Below are 16888 nucleotides of genomic sequence, written 5' to 3'. Positions count from 1 at the left end.
CAGAAACAGTGCTTCAGGTTAAGAACTTTGCTTCAGGATAAGAACAGAAATCGTGCTCTTGCGGTGCAGCGGCAGCAGGAAGCTCCATTAGTTAAAGTGGTGCTTCAGGTTAAGAACAGTTTCAGGTTACGAACAGACCTCTGGAACGAATTAAGTACTTAACCTGAGGTACCACTGTACTGTAAATATAAGTTAACATGAAGCACCCTCCTCACCTTCACCCCATGGTCTTCCAGAAAATGACTATGAAGAACAGCAAATCTTGAGTTCCTATACGGCCACTGGTCCCATCACCTCCTGGCAAATAGAAGGGGAAGAAATGGAGGCAGTGAGAGATTTTACTTTCTTGGGCTCCACGATCACTGCAGCCACGAAATTAAAAGACGCCTGCTTCTTGGGAGAAAAGCAATGACAAACCTAGACAGCATCTTAAAAAGCAGAGACATCACCTTGCCAACAAAGGTCCGTATAGTTAAAGCTATGGTTTTCCCAGTAGTGATGTATGGAAGTGATGTATGGACCATAAAGAAGGCTGATCGCCGAAGAATTGATGCTTTTGAATTCTGGTGCTGGAGGAGACTCTTGAGAGTCCCATGGACTGCAAGAAGATCAAACCTATCCATTCTGAAGGAAATCAGCCCTGAGTGCTCACTGGAAGGACAGATCCTGAAGCAGAGGCTCCAATACTTTGGCCACCTCATGAGAAGAGAAGACTCCCTGGAAAAGACCCTGATGCTGGGAAAGATGGAGGGCATAAGGAGAAGGGGGCGACAGAGGACGAGATGGTTGGACAGTGTTCTTGAAGCTACCAGCATGAGTTTGACCAAACTGCGGGAGGCAGTGGAAGACAGGAGTGCCTGGCGTGCTCTGGTCCATGGGGTGACAAAGAGTCGGACACGACTAAACAACAACAACAACAACATACCAATAATCTAGGGATTCACACTACTTTGGAACTAAACTGATTTTTTTTACTGTCTCTGCAGCCTTTCTGGCTCATGCACAGCAAAGCACATGAACCTGACTTTTGAAAGTTTGTAAGCAAGCCAATTTTCAGCCAACCAAACATCTTTTCCCTATGCCGGAGGAAGAGGGACATTTTTGGACTGGCTTGGAAGGGCATATTTTCAACGTCTTAACAACCTATATTTCTACATTTTAATTTGCTGCGTATTTTGTGACTTTGAAACTCTGCTGGGGTTGTGTCACCAAAGAGTACTGGGATCTTGGAATCCAGGAATTCTCCTTTCTATATCTATATTTGCAGCAACACAAGCCAGGAACCAGCAATTTTGGTGATTTAGTGCAGAAGGTACAGGGCAATGCATCAAATAAACGCAAATATCCCGATTTGTTTAATAAATAAGGTATCTAATTGGTATTGAATATTTTGAACCATCAAATGTAATTTAGAAGCTTCTATTGCATCGCTCTTAAGTTATTCCAGTGCTTTTGACATTCACTCAACAGGACATTTCAAGGCATCAGAAAAGTTTATTTGTAGAGACCAGCTGGATATAATAATAATAATATTAATAATTTATTATTTGTACCCCGCCCATCTGGCTGGGTTTCCCCAGCCACTCTGGGCGGCTTCCATAGAAACCAAAAAACACTAAAATATCATACATTAAAAACTTCCCTGAACAGGGCTGCCTTAAGATGTCTTCTGAATGTCAGGTAGTTGTTTATCGTTTTGACATCTGATGGGAGGGCGTTCCACAGGGCGGGCGCCACTACCGAAAAGGCCCTCTGCCTGGTTCCCTGTAGCTTTGCTTCTCGCAATGAGGGAACCGCCAGAAGGCCCTCGGCGCTAGACCTCAGGGTCCGGGCAGAACGATGGGGGTAGAGACGCTCCTTCAGGTATACTGGGCCGAGGCCGTTTAGGGCTTTAAAGGTCAACACCAGCACTTTGAATTGTGCTCGGAAACGTACTGGGAGCCAATGTAGGTCTTTCAAGACCGGTGTTATGTGGTCTCGGCGGCCGCCCCCAGTCACCAGTCTAGCTGCCGCATTCTGGATTAGCTGTAGTTTCCGAGTCACCTTCAAAGGTAGCCCCACGTAGAGCGCATTGCAGTAGTCCAAGCGGGAGATAACTAGAGCATGCACCACTCTGGCGAGACAGTCCGCGGGCAGGTAGGGTCTCAGCCTGCGTACCAGGTGGAGTTGGTAGACAGCTGCCCTGGATACAGAATTGACCTGCGCCTCCATGGACAGCTGTGAGTCCAAAATGACTCCCAGGCTACGCACCTGGTCCTTCAGGGGCACAGTTACCCTATTCAGGACCAGGGAGTTCTCCACACCAGCCCGCCCCCTGTCCCCCAAAAACAGTACTTCTGTCTTGTCAGGATTCAACTTCAATCCATTAGCCGCCATCCATCCTCCAACCGCCTCCAGGCACTCACACAGGACCTTCACTGCCTTCACTGGTTCTGATTTGAGAGAGAGGTAGAGCTGGGTATCATCTGCATATTGATGGACACCCAGTCCAAACCCCCTGATGATCTCTCCCAGCGGCTTCATATAGATGTTAAAAAGCATGGGGGAGAGGACAGAACCCTGAGGCACTCCACAAGTGAGAGCCCAAGGGTCTGAACACTCATCCCCCACCACCACTTTCTGAACACGGCCCAGGAGGAAGGAGCGAAACCACTGTATGACAGTGCCCCCAGCTCCCAGCCCCTCAAGACGGTCCAGAAGGATGTTATGGTCGATTGTATCAAAGGCCGCTGAGAGATCCAGCAGAACTAGGAAACAACTCTCACCTTTGTCCCTAGCTCGCCGGAGATCATCAACCAGTGCGACCAAGGCAGTTTCAGTCCCATGATGAGGCCTGAACCCTGATTGGAAGGGATCCAAATGGTCTGCATCCTCCAGGTGTGCCTGGAGTTGTTCAGCAACCACACGCTCAATCACCTTGCCCAAGAATGGAAGATTTGAGACTGGGCCTAAGATGGTTTTTTAAGAAGCGGTTTAATGACCGCCTCTTTCAGCGGATCTGGGAATGTTCCCTCACAGAGGGAAGCATTCACCACCCCGCAGAGCCCATCGCCCAGCCCTTCCTGGCTTGCTTTTATTAGCCAGGAGGGGCAAGGATCAAGGAGACAGGTGGTTGGTTTCACGCGTCCAAGCAGCCTGTCCACATCCTCGGGGTAACGGATTGAAATTGATTTCATGCAACTTGACCAGACAGGGCTCTAGCACTCTCCCGCCCCAGCCCTGCTCCCACGGTGGTGTCTAGCTCCTTCAGAATATGAGCGATTTTATCTGCAAAAAACTTTGCAAAATCGTTGCAGGAGATCTTGGGGTCTTTACAAGGCCCCGGTGGTAAAGGTGGTTCCGTTAAATTGCGGATCACCTGAAAGAGTCTCCTGCTACTATAAATGTTGCCTGCATGCTTTTACATTTCCATAAATAAAAGAGCTAGAGAGATAATTATTTATTTAGAGAACAAAAAGCTGAAAATTCAGGCAAAGGCCTGAAATAGCTTAAGGAGATGAAAATGATGGAATATATGGAGCTGGCTGACCTTACTGGAAGAATCCGCGACCAGAAAGAAGAACATCAAGAAGAGTGGAAGAAATTTAAAGACTATTCGAACAAATATTGTAACGTTAAAAATTAGAAACTACTTGAAACTACTAAATAGGCCTAGGATGAAAGTAAGAGTTGTAAAATAACAGATTCAGAACTTCAAGAAAAGTTAATAAATTAGAACTTAATTGGAATAATGATTTTTAATAATGATATTAGAAAACCGCTACATTTAGATACAAGGAAATTCAGATAGGAGGGCTCAGAGGAAGTCCAAACTATGTTAATGACGTTAGATGTTTGAGCAGCTAATTAATTTGTATGGTCTGGGTGTTTGTCAATATGTATTTTTATTTTCTTATATTCTTTTTTGTTTATATTTGTGATTTTGTCTTTTTATTTTTTGTTGTAGTGTGTGGTATATTTGTAAGAAACTTAATAAAAAATTATTTTAAAAAAAAATGAAATCGCTTAAGGAGGCCAGGTCTATTGTAGCAGAATTTTGGCTACAGGGGTGGAGAGGCTGGATCTACACCTGCGGCAGAATTAAGTGTCAATGCACTTGGGGAAAATGGCAGAGATGAATCAAGGTTGGGCAGGCTTCAGACTTGCGTGATCCACTTTAAACCACAACCGCAGCCCCACAACCTCAAGCTCTGCCAGGCCGAGTGAAGTGCAGAAAGACCTGAGCACATTCTGAACCGTGGGAATTGGTTTCCATGTTCAGAACTGAACTCCCGCCTTTTCTCACTCCTGCCTCTGACCCGGTTTCCCTTCGGGAAGAAATGCACGTGGCGTCTCCCTCGAACTCGGATCTTCTTCCCTCACGCTCGCACACCCCATCCTCACGTTATATTATACACCCGAAGCGGGAAGAGCAGAGCCGGTGGGTGAACAGGGAGGGACCCGGACCCTCTATTCCGCGGCAGCTCCCGGAGCAAGAGGGCGCAGGAGCATGGCAAGAGCGCGCCGGTTCGGAAGCGGGAAGAAACCAGTTTTCTAAATCCCGCGGCCGGGCGGCGTCGGGCTTCGCAGGCCGCCGCCGGCCGCTTCCATTGGTTGCCAGGCAACCGAGGCGGCGTCCGCGAGGGCGGCCATTTTCTCTCGCTCGCGACGGGGAAAGCGTCTCTCTCAGCCGAAGGTGAGAGAAGCGGCGTCTCTCTCCATCTCTCGGGTCGTCGTTCAGGTCAGTGCCAGGCTCACCTGCTGGATCAGGCCATTGCCCCAGCCAGCCCAGCCTCGCAGGAGCCCGTCGTGGGGAAGCAGCCAGAAGTATTTCTCCATGAACTTCTATCAGGGCGCCAATTTGAATTTTAAATATATATGGGGGGGGGGGGGTTGTCAGCTAAGCCCTGTCCCGCATAATGAATCACACGATGCAGCACACAAACACCATTTCAATGGCCATCAACTTTTTTTTTTGGGGGGGGGGAACAGCTTCCCCAAATATTTTATTGGGGGGGAGGGCAAAGGGACCTCGACCCCTAGGTGTGGGCTCCGAGGACTTCTCTCATGTTGCCTCTTCATCGCTTTTCCTAGTCTAAACCAAGTGGTTCCAAACCTTTTTTTTTTGGCCATGCCTCACCTAAGCATTTCTAAAATCCTGATGACTCCCCCCCCCCCGACATATAATTCTTATTATTCAAAAAGTGAACTATTCACGTGGAGGAAGCCTAAAAGGCCATAAACTTGGGCTAAACAAGCTCGAATTGCCCCTCCTTGAAAATCAAATTGCCCCCCTTAAAAATTAAATTGCCCCCCTGTTGGGAAGCACGTCTGCAACTGTTCTTTACAAGGGAGTCGCTCCAACCCCTTGATCATTTTGGTGGCCTTTTTTCTGAAGCTTTTCCAGCTCCTCCTTGAGGTGAGGCGACCAGAACTGTACGCAGTACTTCAAATAGGTCACCCTGCAGATTTGGATAATTGGCATTATGATATTGACTGTCCCCTTCCCCCCAATTTCTTTGTAGTGTGGAATTTGCCTTGTTTTTTTTTTTATGGCCACCTCACACTGGGTCAACATCTTCATTGAGCTATCTAGTATGACCCCACAGTCTTATTCCTGGCATCATGAATGTGGAGTCTCAACTTAATATTTAGTGTGTAAATATTAAGTAGGAACTTCTGGCGTATTCTGAGCTCCCACGCCCCAGTAAATCTTTTCAGTAGCATCCAGACTTGCAGTGCACACCCAGGCAAGGAAACTATTATACCTCCTCCCCTGGAATCTGGGAGCAGGGGCTAGATGCAACAGAGAGTCCATAGTTTAGGGCTTTTAAATTTTTATTTTTTTAACAATTGTGTTGTGAACTCAAGAGTACGTACTTCAAAATAAGCGAAGTGGCATTAAAGAATTAAATGCAAATTTTTGAAAAGAAAGAAATTGAAATGTCACAAAATGTGTTTTAATAGTAAGTGTAAAGAAACCTGGCATTTAGAATTCAACTCTGAAAGTTTTCCCCCTTATCTTTTCAAATACTACCCCTCAGCATAAATCTCAGCATATACTTGGGAGAGTAGCAGCACTAGTGTATCATGAAAAACAGTATTTATACTTAGATTAAACTGCAACTGATGACAATATATACATTTAATGATTTACAGGAATCTTGCATGTGAAGATGGCCAGCCAGCTGAAGCACATTGAAATTGTAGTCCAACAGCTTAATCGTTTCAATCCTGAAAATGAAAGTGTTGGGCATTTCTTGGATGAAACAGCTGCTAAAGCATTCCAGGTATGCAGAATCCTACTTCATCCCACACAGTTTTCACATTTTAAGTTGGCTGTCTTCCTTTCTTAGAACTAAGCAAGATTAATCTTAATGTCACCAGATATCAAAATGCTTTAAGTGGATGGGGGAGAAGTAGGAGCAAGCAAACTAGATCAAAATCCCATGGTGATGGTGGGGAATAATCTGAAATATCTGGCTTGGCATATTGTTAGACTAGTCCTCTGAAATATTAAGTGCAAACACTTAAAGTTTATTATTTTTAAGCCTCTAGATAAATGCATTAGTTATAGGTTAGATTTCCATATAAACTAGTAAGAAGATCGTATGCCTCTACTTTAGAAGAAGGAAATTAATTTTAGGAATAGCACAAGAATATTGACATAAACAGGCCTGAGTGTGATGCATTAATGAATGCCCAGGTGTCAGTTGCTGGACTGTGGAAATTATCTTAGAAGCTCCACTTGGTTTGGGATGTATGCCAACCATTCCTATCTTTGTCTCTGCTACTTTATATGATGGAAAGATAAGTGGGGAGGCAGGAGCAGTGGGGGAGGAGATTCTTAAAAGTAGAGTCCTCAGCCCTTTGTTGATCTTGCCATGGAATCCAGGAGAAGTGTGGATTCCAAAGTGGACCTACGTCAAATCTGCTCATTAAACTTGGAAGTGTGGATCAAGTGAGTCTGCTTTGGAAGCTGAATTTGCCAAATTCCTTTCCTATTCCTAATACGTTTACACAGAAATCTCATCCATTCACCTTGACAGAGCATTAATCAATCCTGTTTTGTCCCCTCTCCCTACATCATCTCTCTGCACAACTGTCATCAAGTGGGTGAAAGGAATAATGCTCCTGTTTCTTATCCCTATTCCATTTTTTCATTTGCTCTTTCCCCATAAATCTCCTACTCCTATTCTTCCCTGTTCCCCCTTTTCTGCCCATTAGCCTCCTTTCCTCCTCTTCGAGGTCCTTAATATGCTTCAGAAGTGCTTCCTCCCTAGAACATGTGAGATCTTAGTCCCAGACTGACTGACAACCTTCCCTCCACAGAAAGGGACTGGACTGCAAAGCTGGTTGTCAAACAAACCTTTGTTCCTTTAGCAGCTGGAACATTTGAGAGTTCAGTGGCAACACATTAGCTCACCCATCCATTGTCAGAGGCTTCTGTGCCACAAGCACAGAATGTTTGCATTGTTATTTTCCACCACTGCAGATGTTGCTGCAACAGGTCAGGGGGCAATAGAAAGCTTGACCTGGTCCACAGGCCTGAGATCCACTGCCCTTCTCTAAACCCTGACTTGTTGTCTTGATAATTCCTATTAGGAAGCTCAGATTTTGCTGTGAGGAGCTGTAGTTCTTGATTAATTATCAAAATATATGTATCATTTGGGAACATGTATGTGTTGTTGTGCATGTGTAACAGTAAAACGCACCAGCTGTGGTTTCTTGCCTTAGCACAGGGGTCAGCAAACTTTTTCAGCAGTGGGCTGGTCCACTGTTCCTCAGACCTATTTTGAGAAAAAAATGAACAAATTCCTACACCCCACAAATAACCCAGAGATGCATTTTAAAGAAAAACACACATTCTACTCATGTAAAAAAACCAGGCAGGCCCCACAAATAACCCAGAGATGCATTTTAAATAAAAGAAAACATTCTACTCATGTAAAAACAAGCTGATTCCTGGACCATCCGCAGGCTGGATTAAGAAGGCGATTGGGCTGGATCCAGCCCCCCAGGCCTTAGCTTGCCTACCCATGCTTTAGCACTATGAGATGAGGGGCAACAACACTTTGCAGAGATCTCACTTTGACAAGCATGAAATAAATTACACAGCAACAGACTTCAGAGAGCAGCCCATCATGACAAACTTCACTGTAAATTTTGTTATGGGACAAAAGGAATTGGTCCACCAGAAGTTCCACTGTTACAGAAAATGGTTTAGAAAGAGCTACAACATAGAGCACAAGGTGGAATACAGGAAACACTCCTCTACACATAACATGATGTTTGTCCACTGCAAGAACTGGCTCAACCTCTCTTTCAAAGTAATCTTGAACCATATGGCTGACCTCACTCAGAGTAGCTATGCTGGAAAAACTCATGAGCACAGTGCATAACAAGGAGCTTCCTTTTCCAGCAAATTATTTGTGGGCTTCATCTTGTTAGAGACCTTGGATTGTTAGCTCTATGGAGTAGTGACGCAAGCCAGTGGCAATCTTTGTATAGTTCCTTTCTTAATGGCCAATCCATGTTAACATTGGGCAGAGAATTGTGGTGTTTTGTTCCATGCGTTGGACTTTGCTCTCCAAATTGTAATCAATTTAATCTCTACAGGCTTTCAGTGTAACAGATGAAACCTTTTTGATGGCAACTTTATCTGGCTGTATAGAATATAAACCTCTGTTGGATGTGGTGGTCAATGCATTTTATACCAGAGATGGAAAACATTGCCTGTTGTCTGAGCATAATCTTTACGTTGGTAGGTATTATCTAATCAGAATATAATGATTTAATGTTGGGTATTACATAATTACAGTGGTGCCTCGCAAGACGAAATTAATTCGTTCCGCAAGTTTTTTCTTCTTGCGAGTTTTTCGTCTTGCGAAGCACGGTTTCCCATAGGAATGCATTGAAAATCAATGCGTTCCTATGGAAACCGCCTTCAGACCAGGTCCGGGGACAGTCTGTCCCCCGACCTCTTCTGAAGGCTGGGGGGGGGGGGACAAGGGCTTTTCTTCCCACTGCCAGCCTTCAGAAGGCTGTTCTGAAGTCTGGCGGTGGGAAGAAAAGCCCTTCTCCCCACCTCCCGCCCCGCAAGCTCCGGGGACAGGAGGGCTTTGCTGCCGACCCCCAGCATTTTAAAAGCCCCCGGGACAGCGGAGGTCTTCTGAAGGCAGGCGGTGGGCGAAAGTCTTTGCTCCCCCCCCGCCTGCCTTCAAAAGCCGTCCGGGATAGCGGAGAAACGCGCTGCGCTTCTCCGCTATCCCGGGAAGGCAGGCAGGGGGGAGCAAAGACTTTTGCCCCCAGCCGGCCTTCAGAAGAGGTCCAGGACCTCTTCTGAAGGCCGGCAGTGGGCGAAAGTCTTTGCTCCCGACGGCCAGCATTTTAAAAGCGGTCCGGGATAGCGGGAAAGCGCAGCGCGTTTCCCTGCTATCCCGGACTGCTTTTAAAATGCTGGCGGTGGGGAGCAAAGACTTTCGCCCCCCGCCGGCCTTCCTGGACCTCTTCTGAAGGCCGGAGGGGGGCGAAAGGCTTTGCTCCCCACCGCCAGCATTTAAAAGAGGTCCCCGGAGATTTCCCTATGGGCTTTCTTCTTGTGAAGCAAGCCCATAGGGAAATTCGTCTTGCGGAACGACTCAAAAACGGAAAACTCTTTCGTCTTGCGAGTTTTTCGTTTTGCGAGGCGTTCGTCTTGCGAGGCACCACTGTACAATATAATGACATAGGAAATTTACATCGGGTTGTCAACAGACTATATATATGTGAGTGTGTGTGTGTGTGTGTGTGTGTGTATATGCGAGCCATAGGTTCGCCACCACTGACTCAGAGCCTCTGGATGAGCATATTCTGCCTAAAATGGTGAGGCTGAGTCATGAAACCGCTAGACACACTGTAATGAGCTTGAGAAAAGCTGAACCAGAGAACTCCTTGCCACAAGAAAATCACTGTGGCAGAGAAGTTGGGAATTTCTCCTGCCAACCTAGCAGTTCGAAAGCACTTCAAAGTGCAAGTAGATAAATAGGTACCGCTGCGGCGGGAAGATAAACGGCGTTTCCATGCGCTGCTCTGGTTCGCCAGAAGCGGCTTAGTCATGCTGGCCACATGACCTGGAAGCTGTACGCCGGCTCCCTCGGCCAATAAAGCGAGATGAGCGCCGCAACCCCAGAGTTGTCTGCGACTGGACCTAATGGTCAGGGGTCCCTTTACCTAAGATATCAATAGAAAATAATGTCTGTCATTGGCAGCTGACTATGCCAAACTCTAATTCCACCTGCTACAATTATGTGATGTGACATGCTTTGCTTCTGCACCATCATTTTGTAACTGGTGGGCCTCAGTAATTTTCATGTGACTCCTGGGGATCAAAAATTTGAGAACCCTTCTATATACTAACTTTGCACTATTCCAGTAACGTTATCAATTTTGTATCATTATCCATATTCATCCATATAATGCAAATCTATTTTGTTTCTGATAGTTGTTTGTTATTTGGCCACTTTTCAATTGGATGAACTTGGACTTCAGCAGTTCTCAAGAATGGTTAAGGCAGCAGATCCTGTTAAAATATGTAAGGTAAATAAAACTGATGCAGTTAAGCAATTAATTTTTTTTTTAAAATCCAACATTTTTGTTATCCATTATGGGTTAACTGGTTCCCCCCAATAATGTATTAAATTACATATCTGGATATCAATAATGAAAAAGTTTCATTGTCAATCAACCAGACAAAGGTTGTCCACCATATAATTACTTGCCTCAGCAAATGGCAAGCTACCCCTCCTAGTGGTGCAGCAATAAAACTGCTGTCACATTTGCAAAGCTAAGCAGGGTCCTTTATGGTTTTAAATTGGATGGGAGACTGTTCAGATTGCTGCATTGCAGAGGGTTGGACTAGAATCACTAGATGACACTTGGGATCCCTTTCCAATTCTATGATTTTGTACCAGATGGGTCGGATCCAAAGTTGTTTGTCCACAAAAGGAAGGGCTTCTTCCATTCACAGAAGGCACTGAGATCCAGTGAAGACTGTTATTTTCAGTTCCCCCTGCAGCCTTCCCCTGCCTCCTCCCATATTGCTCTGTACTTTCTCCCAGCCTAGTGAAACAGATTTCTATTACACAGGGGACTGCAGGAAGAAGTAGAAATCAGCTAAAATTGCCTCTCAACTTCTTCTAGATATTTATTTATTTATTTAATATATTGCCCAATACCCTCAGGTCTCACGGTGGTTCACAGGATAAAATCAGAATAGAAAACCACAAAGTACACAATCAAAATAAAAACAACAACCCAATAACCCCCCCACCCCCAATAACTCTCAATCTAACCCTGTGGTTGCAGGATATTCAGTAATCTCAACAGAATTCAAATAGACATAGGAACGGATGTGGACTGGTTGCAGTCAGTGCTTTTTTTCTAAAAAAAATGTTTAGGGGTACTCTCATTTTCCTACTCATATTGAAATACTGCCCCTCAATGAGGCCAAACTTAGATTCACAAAATGTTTAGGGGTATGCGTACACCTGCGCCCCGCCCGAAAAAAGCACTGGATGCAGTTATTAGGACAAACAAAGTACAATATCTGACCCAATGTTTAAGGCGGCTACTGGGTTTTCTCTGATTTTAATTCCTTAACTAGAGCAAATTCTTTTTAGTTCCTTAGATTCTTTTTCGATGTTATAAATTTGCACACATGGATAAAAGATGAATGGAACCAGATATATGATTCTGCCTATGTAAAAGAAAACTGGATCGAACCATTGCTAAGGTAAGCAATAATCAGTACAATCCCATTCATGTTAAATCAGAAGTGAGTCTCATTATGTCTGATGGTGATTACTCCCAGAAAGCGGCATAGGATTGCAGTTTGTGTCTGTTAATAAATTAATGATAATTAGATTATCTTAAGCATCACTTGCATCCCAGAAATTCCAGTTCGCCATGGTTAGTTTATAATTTATATATTTATTTGCAAGGAGGCTGAACTGTTTGTTTTACCAAGACTTGGGTAAGCAAACAGGATGGAGTTGGTCTTACCTGGGTACTTGATGCATCATCAGGGCAGATTTGAGGGGTAGGGTGGGGCTGTAGTCTGTAGGAATTCCATCTCTCTTCCAGTCTTCCAGTCTGCTTAAGTTGGGATCTAGTGTGTCTGTACTGGGAAGTCAGGACAGATTAGGGATTCTGTCGGTTTACCACCTGCCCTGGCGCCCAGTTGTCTTCCTGCCTGAGCTGACAGAGGTGGTCTCAGATGTGGTCTTGAAGACTCCCAGACTGTTGGTTCTGGAGAATTTCAACATACATGCCTAGTCCACTAAATCTGAGGTGTCTCAGAATTTCATGGCCACCATAACAACCATGGGTCTGTCCCAATATCATGTGGCAGTCCTCAGCATAGTTGTCAACCGTCCCTTATTTGGCGGAAAACTCCCTTATCCCAGTGCCGTGTCCCGCTGCTGTCCCTTATTGATGATGTCCCTTAAATTTCCTGGGTTTCAAAGGAAGCAGCTCCTCTCCCTCCCTCCCTCCCTCCCTGCCAGCCAGGGAGGAGGGAGGCTCCAACTGTGTTGCTTGGCTGCGTTGCTCACCCAATAAGGAGTCTTAGAATGACTGGAGGGTGGAGCTTGCATGCCTTGTGCCGATCAAATCGGCCACGTTGCCTGGGGACTCGCCTTTGCTCAGCGCTTCCCAGCGGAGAGGTGACTGTGGTTTTCCTTGCTGCATCCCCTTTGCCGGGTTGCTGCGCTGTGGGAACCACCGCTTGAGGCTTCATTTGGCTGCTGGCTGGGCTTTCTGCCTTTGGCTCGGAGAGGCTCAGAAGCTGAACCTACCTGTGACCAGAAAATCCCTTATTTAGGCTGCTGATCCCTTATTTTCAAGGCTGCTGGTCCCTTATTTTCAAATCTGTAAGTTGACAGCTATGGTCCTCAGCCCTGATCTGATTTTCTCAACCAGGTAGAAGGAGGATGATCTGAGAATGCAACAGGTGAGATCACATCTTGCTGACATTTAGGGAAGTTTTTAATGACTGATGTTTTAATGTATTTTTAATCTTTATTGGAAGCTGCCCAGAGTGGCTGGGGAAACCCAGCCAGATGGGCAGAGTATAAATAATAAATTATTATTATTATTATTATTATTATTATTATTATTATTATTATTATGGCTTCAGTCATTTCCCCCCTCCTCAGAAGTGGAGGCCCTGATAGAATTATCTACCCTCGGAGGTTAATGGAGGCAGCTCTGTAGGATTTTCCATCTGATGTGACTGGCAGTCCTGTCAAATCCCAGGATGACCCGTGGAATATACAGCTGACCTAGGCCACTGCCATATTCATCCCTAGGCACCCTTTCTGACTTGCCTGCTTGTTTTATTCCAAAGTTTACGGCAATGAAACAAGCTGGGCAGTGGCTTGAATGCCAGTGGAAGAAAACTCGAGACGAACGAGCCTACTCATTGTTAGTGAAGACAGCGAAGAAGAACGTACCTGTTTCCATCGCATTTTCACTATGCTACCCAGTGGAGTTTTTCTAGGTAGTAATGAGGCATTTTACATTACGGCAGGTGGAACAGGCAGTGGCATGCTTTGAAAAACATTTTGAAGATAAAATTGCTTGGACCCATCATGACTTTGATTAGGTTACATCACAAGTGAATCTCAAGAAGTCTCCAGAGTGCAGTCTAGTCCTGTTTGGCTGCCAAAATTTCAGTTGTTGTGACTCAAGGAACTTAGACCAGTATGGGAAACTGTGGCTCCTTGCCCCTTATGGCTGATAAAAGCTAGCAAGGAGGTTTGGGTCGGGGAGCCTATAGGAAATGGTCCTTTTGTGTCTAAGAGAGCGAGGAAGCAGGGTTCATTGATTCCGCTTTGCTGGAGGCCCAGCTCCATCAGGCACCTCCTGGGAGCCTTTTTGGCTGAAGAGCAGGTACAAATGCTCTAACTAAGTAAATAAAGTAAAGGCAGCAGTGGTAAGGAAATGCCTTATAAATCCAGAAATTTAAATTAATATTGTCCATTTCCTGGGCTGGATTTTTGAGCGGGTGGTCATTAACTAGCTCCAGGCTTTCTTGGACGTAACTTTTTTTTTTTTTTAGCTCTATTTCAATCAGAATTCAGCCCTGGTTTTGCCATGGAAGCTGCCTTGGCTACCTCTGTGTTGTTGAGCATTTTTAGGATTTCATACTGTATTTTGTTTTTACATTTTCTGGCTTTTAATGGATTTTATCTGATTTGTATTCTATCTCTTTAACTTGCTTTTAAACCTTTGTGTATAGCAACTAACAAACGTAACACATAACAATAACAATAATAACTAATAATAAGCAAGGAAAACAAAAGTTATTCAGAACATAACGTAAATGTGGGACTTTATTAGTGACTCAAAACAAGCAGAAGCAGAAACTTTGAACATTGAAGTTGTGAACAGTGCAAACCTATGCATATTTATTTATTTAGTAAGCTGTGTTCCATAGAGTTTACTCCCAGGTAAGTGTGCACAGGAAAGCAGCCTAAGTAGCTGTAGTGCATTGCCCTCCTGCTTTGCCATACAGGAAGTGTCTGAGTCAGCGGTTGGGCACTGTGGTTTCCTCTTTAGTTTGGTGCTGCATGACCATTTCTCTGTAACCTCTTGTTATTAAGGTTCTTAGGAACAGGGGAAGCTGCCTTATACCAAGTCAGACTATCGGATCCTCTAGCTAAGTGTTGTTTAGACTTACAGGCAGATTTATCTTGTATCTGTGTTTTAAACAATAATAACAATCCAATATGTTTTTGACTCGCTCTGTCCATTTTGATTTGGAATTTAGATTCCAAGCTACTCTGTATAAAATAAAGCTCTGTGCCTCTGGCTTCACTCTTCTAGGGAATGTAGTTATAACTTGCTCCCCTTTGGGCAGAATTAGATTTTTTTTAAGGCACAGGAGTCCCGCCCCCCCCCCGAGTGGATTAAACCTCCCAAATGGCAGACATATACCGTATTTTTCGCCTTATAGGACGCACTTTTTCCCCTCCAAAAATGAAGGGGAAATGTGTGCGCGTCCTATGGGGCGAATACAGGCTTCCGCTGAAGCCTGGAGAGCGAGAGGGGTTGGTGCGCCCCGACCCCTCTCGCTCCCCAGGCTTCAAGAAGCTCTGCGCAACCCTCGGGAGCCTGGCGCGAAGCCGCGCCGGGATCCCGAAGGTTGCACAGAGCTGCCTGCGCTCCGGGGCTCGGCGCAGCTCCATGCAACCCTTTGGAGCCCGGCACGAAGCCGCACCGGGCTCCCGAAGGTTGCGCAGAGCTGCCTGCGCTCCGGGGCTCGGCGCAGCTCCACGCAACCCTCTGGAGCCCGGCACGAAGCCACGCCAGGCTCCTGAAGGTTGTGCGGAGCTGCCTGCGCTCCCGGGCTCGGCGCAGCTCCGAGCAACCCTCCGGAGCCTGGCGCGGCTCCGGCATCGCTCTGGCTCCCGTTCTGGGGCTGGGGTCGGGGGAAGCTCGGGCTTCCCCCGCCTCAGCCCCGCGGCCTGTGGGGGGGGGAATAATTTCTTCCCCTCTCCCCCCCCCCAATCTAGGTGCGTCCTATGGGCCGGTTTGTCCTATAGGGCGAAAAATATGGTAGGTCCAGGGGTTGTTATGGGGAAAGTAAAAGGGATTTTTGCAGATAAAATCGCTCAGATTCGGGAAGAAGTAGACTCCACCATGGGAGCAGGGCCAGGGCAGGAGAGTGCTAGAGTCCTGTCTAGTCAAGTTGTGTGGGATCAATTCCAATCTGTTACCTCCGAGGATGTGGACAGGCTGCTTGGACGCATGAAACCAACCACCTGTCTCCTGGATCCTTGCCCATCCTGGCTTATAAAAGCTAGCCGGGAAGGACTGGGCGATGGGCTTCGTGGGGTGGTGAATGCTTCCCTCCGTGAGGGAGCCTTCCCAGACCCGCTGAAAGCGGCGGTTATTAAACCGCTTCTTAAAAAACCATCTTTAGATGCGGCCACGATGGCCAATTATTGCCCAGTCTCAAATCTTCCATTCTTGGGCAAGGTGATTGAGCGAGTGGTTGCTGAACAACTCCAGGCACGCCGGGAAGAAGCGGACCATTTGGATCCCTCCCAGTCGGGATTCAGGCCTCATCATGGGACTGAAACTGCCTTGGTCGCACTGGTTGATGATCTCCGGCAGGCTAGGGACAAAGGTGAGAGCTATTTCCTAGTTCTGCTGGATCTCTCAGCGGCCTTTGATACCATTGACCATAACATCCTTCTGGACCGTCTTGAGGGGCTGGGAGCTGGGGGCACTGTCATACAGCGGTTCCGCTCCTTCCTCCTGGGCCGTGTTCAGAAAGTGGTGGGGGGGGGATGAGTGTTCAGACCCCTGGGCTCTCACTTGTGGGGTGCCTCACGGTTCTGTCCTCTCCCCCATGCTTTTCAACATTTACATGCAGCCACTGGGAGAGATCATCAGGAGGTTTGGGCTGGATGTTCATCAGTATGCGGATGATACCCAGCTCTACCTCTCTTTTAAATCAGAACCAGTGAAGGCAGTGAAGCTCCTGTGTGAGTGTCTGGAAGCGGTTGGAGGATTTTTGGACTCACAGCTGTCCATGGAGGCACAGGTCAAATCTGTATCCAGGGCAGCTGTTTACCAGCTCCATCTGGTACGTAGGCTGAGACCCTATCTGCCTGCAGACTGTCTCGCCAGAGTGGTACATGCTCTGGTTACCTCCCGCTTGGACTACTGCAATGCGCTCTACGTGGGGCTACCTTTGAAGGTGACCCGGAAACTACAACTAATCCAGAATGCGGCAGCTAGACTGGTGACTGGGAGCGGCCGCCGAGACCATATAACACCGGTCTTGAAAGACCTACATTGGCTCCCAGTACGTTTCCGAGCACAATTCAAAGTGTTGGTGCTGACCTTTAAAGCCCTA

The 16888-nt window shown here is 46.3% G+C and overlaps 1 protein-coding gene across 1 annotated transcript in view; it reads left to right on the top strand.

Moving 5' to 3' along the window:
* The first annotated feature begins 4603 nt into the window (after positions 1-4603).
* CFAP99 (cilia and flagella associated protein 99) overlaps positions 4604-16888 on the top strand; it is a 37996-nt gene continuing 25711 nt past the window's right edge. The window contains exons 1-5 of the mRNA XM_053387758.1: positions 4604-4720; positions 6139-6269; positions 8599-8743; positions 10463-10557; positions 11640-11752. Coding sequence (XP_053243733.1) covers positions 6156-6269; positions 8599-8743; positions 10463-10557; positions 11640-11752 — 467 coding nt within the window. The 5' untranslated portion in view covers positions 4604-4720; positions 6139-6155. The remainder of the gene's footprint in view (positions 4721-6138; positions 6270-8598; positions 8744-10462; positions 10558-11639; positions 11753-16888) is intronic.

Source organism: Podarcis raffonei, chromosome 5 (assembly GCF_027172205.1).
Source record: "Podarcis raffonei isolate rPodRaf1 chromosome 5, rPodRaf1.pri, whole genome shotgun sequence".
NCBI lineage: Eukaryota > Metazoa > Chordata > Lepidosauria > Squamata > Lacertidae > Podarcis > Podarcis raffonei.
Note: the sequence above shows the minus strand (reverse complement) of the source record. Positions and strands in the feature narration are given on the sequence as shown.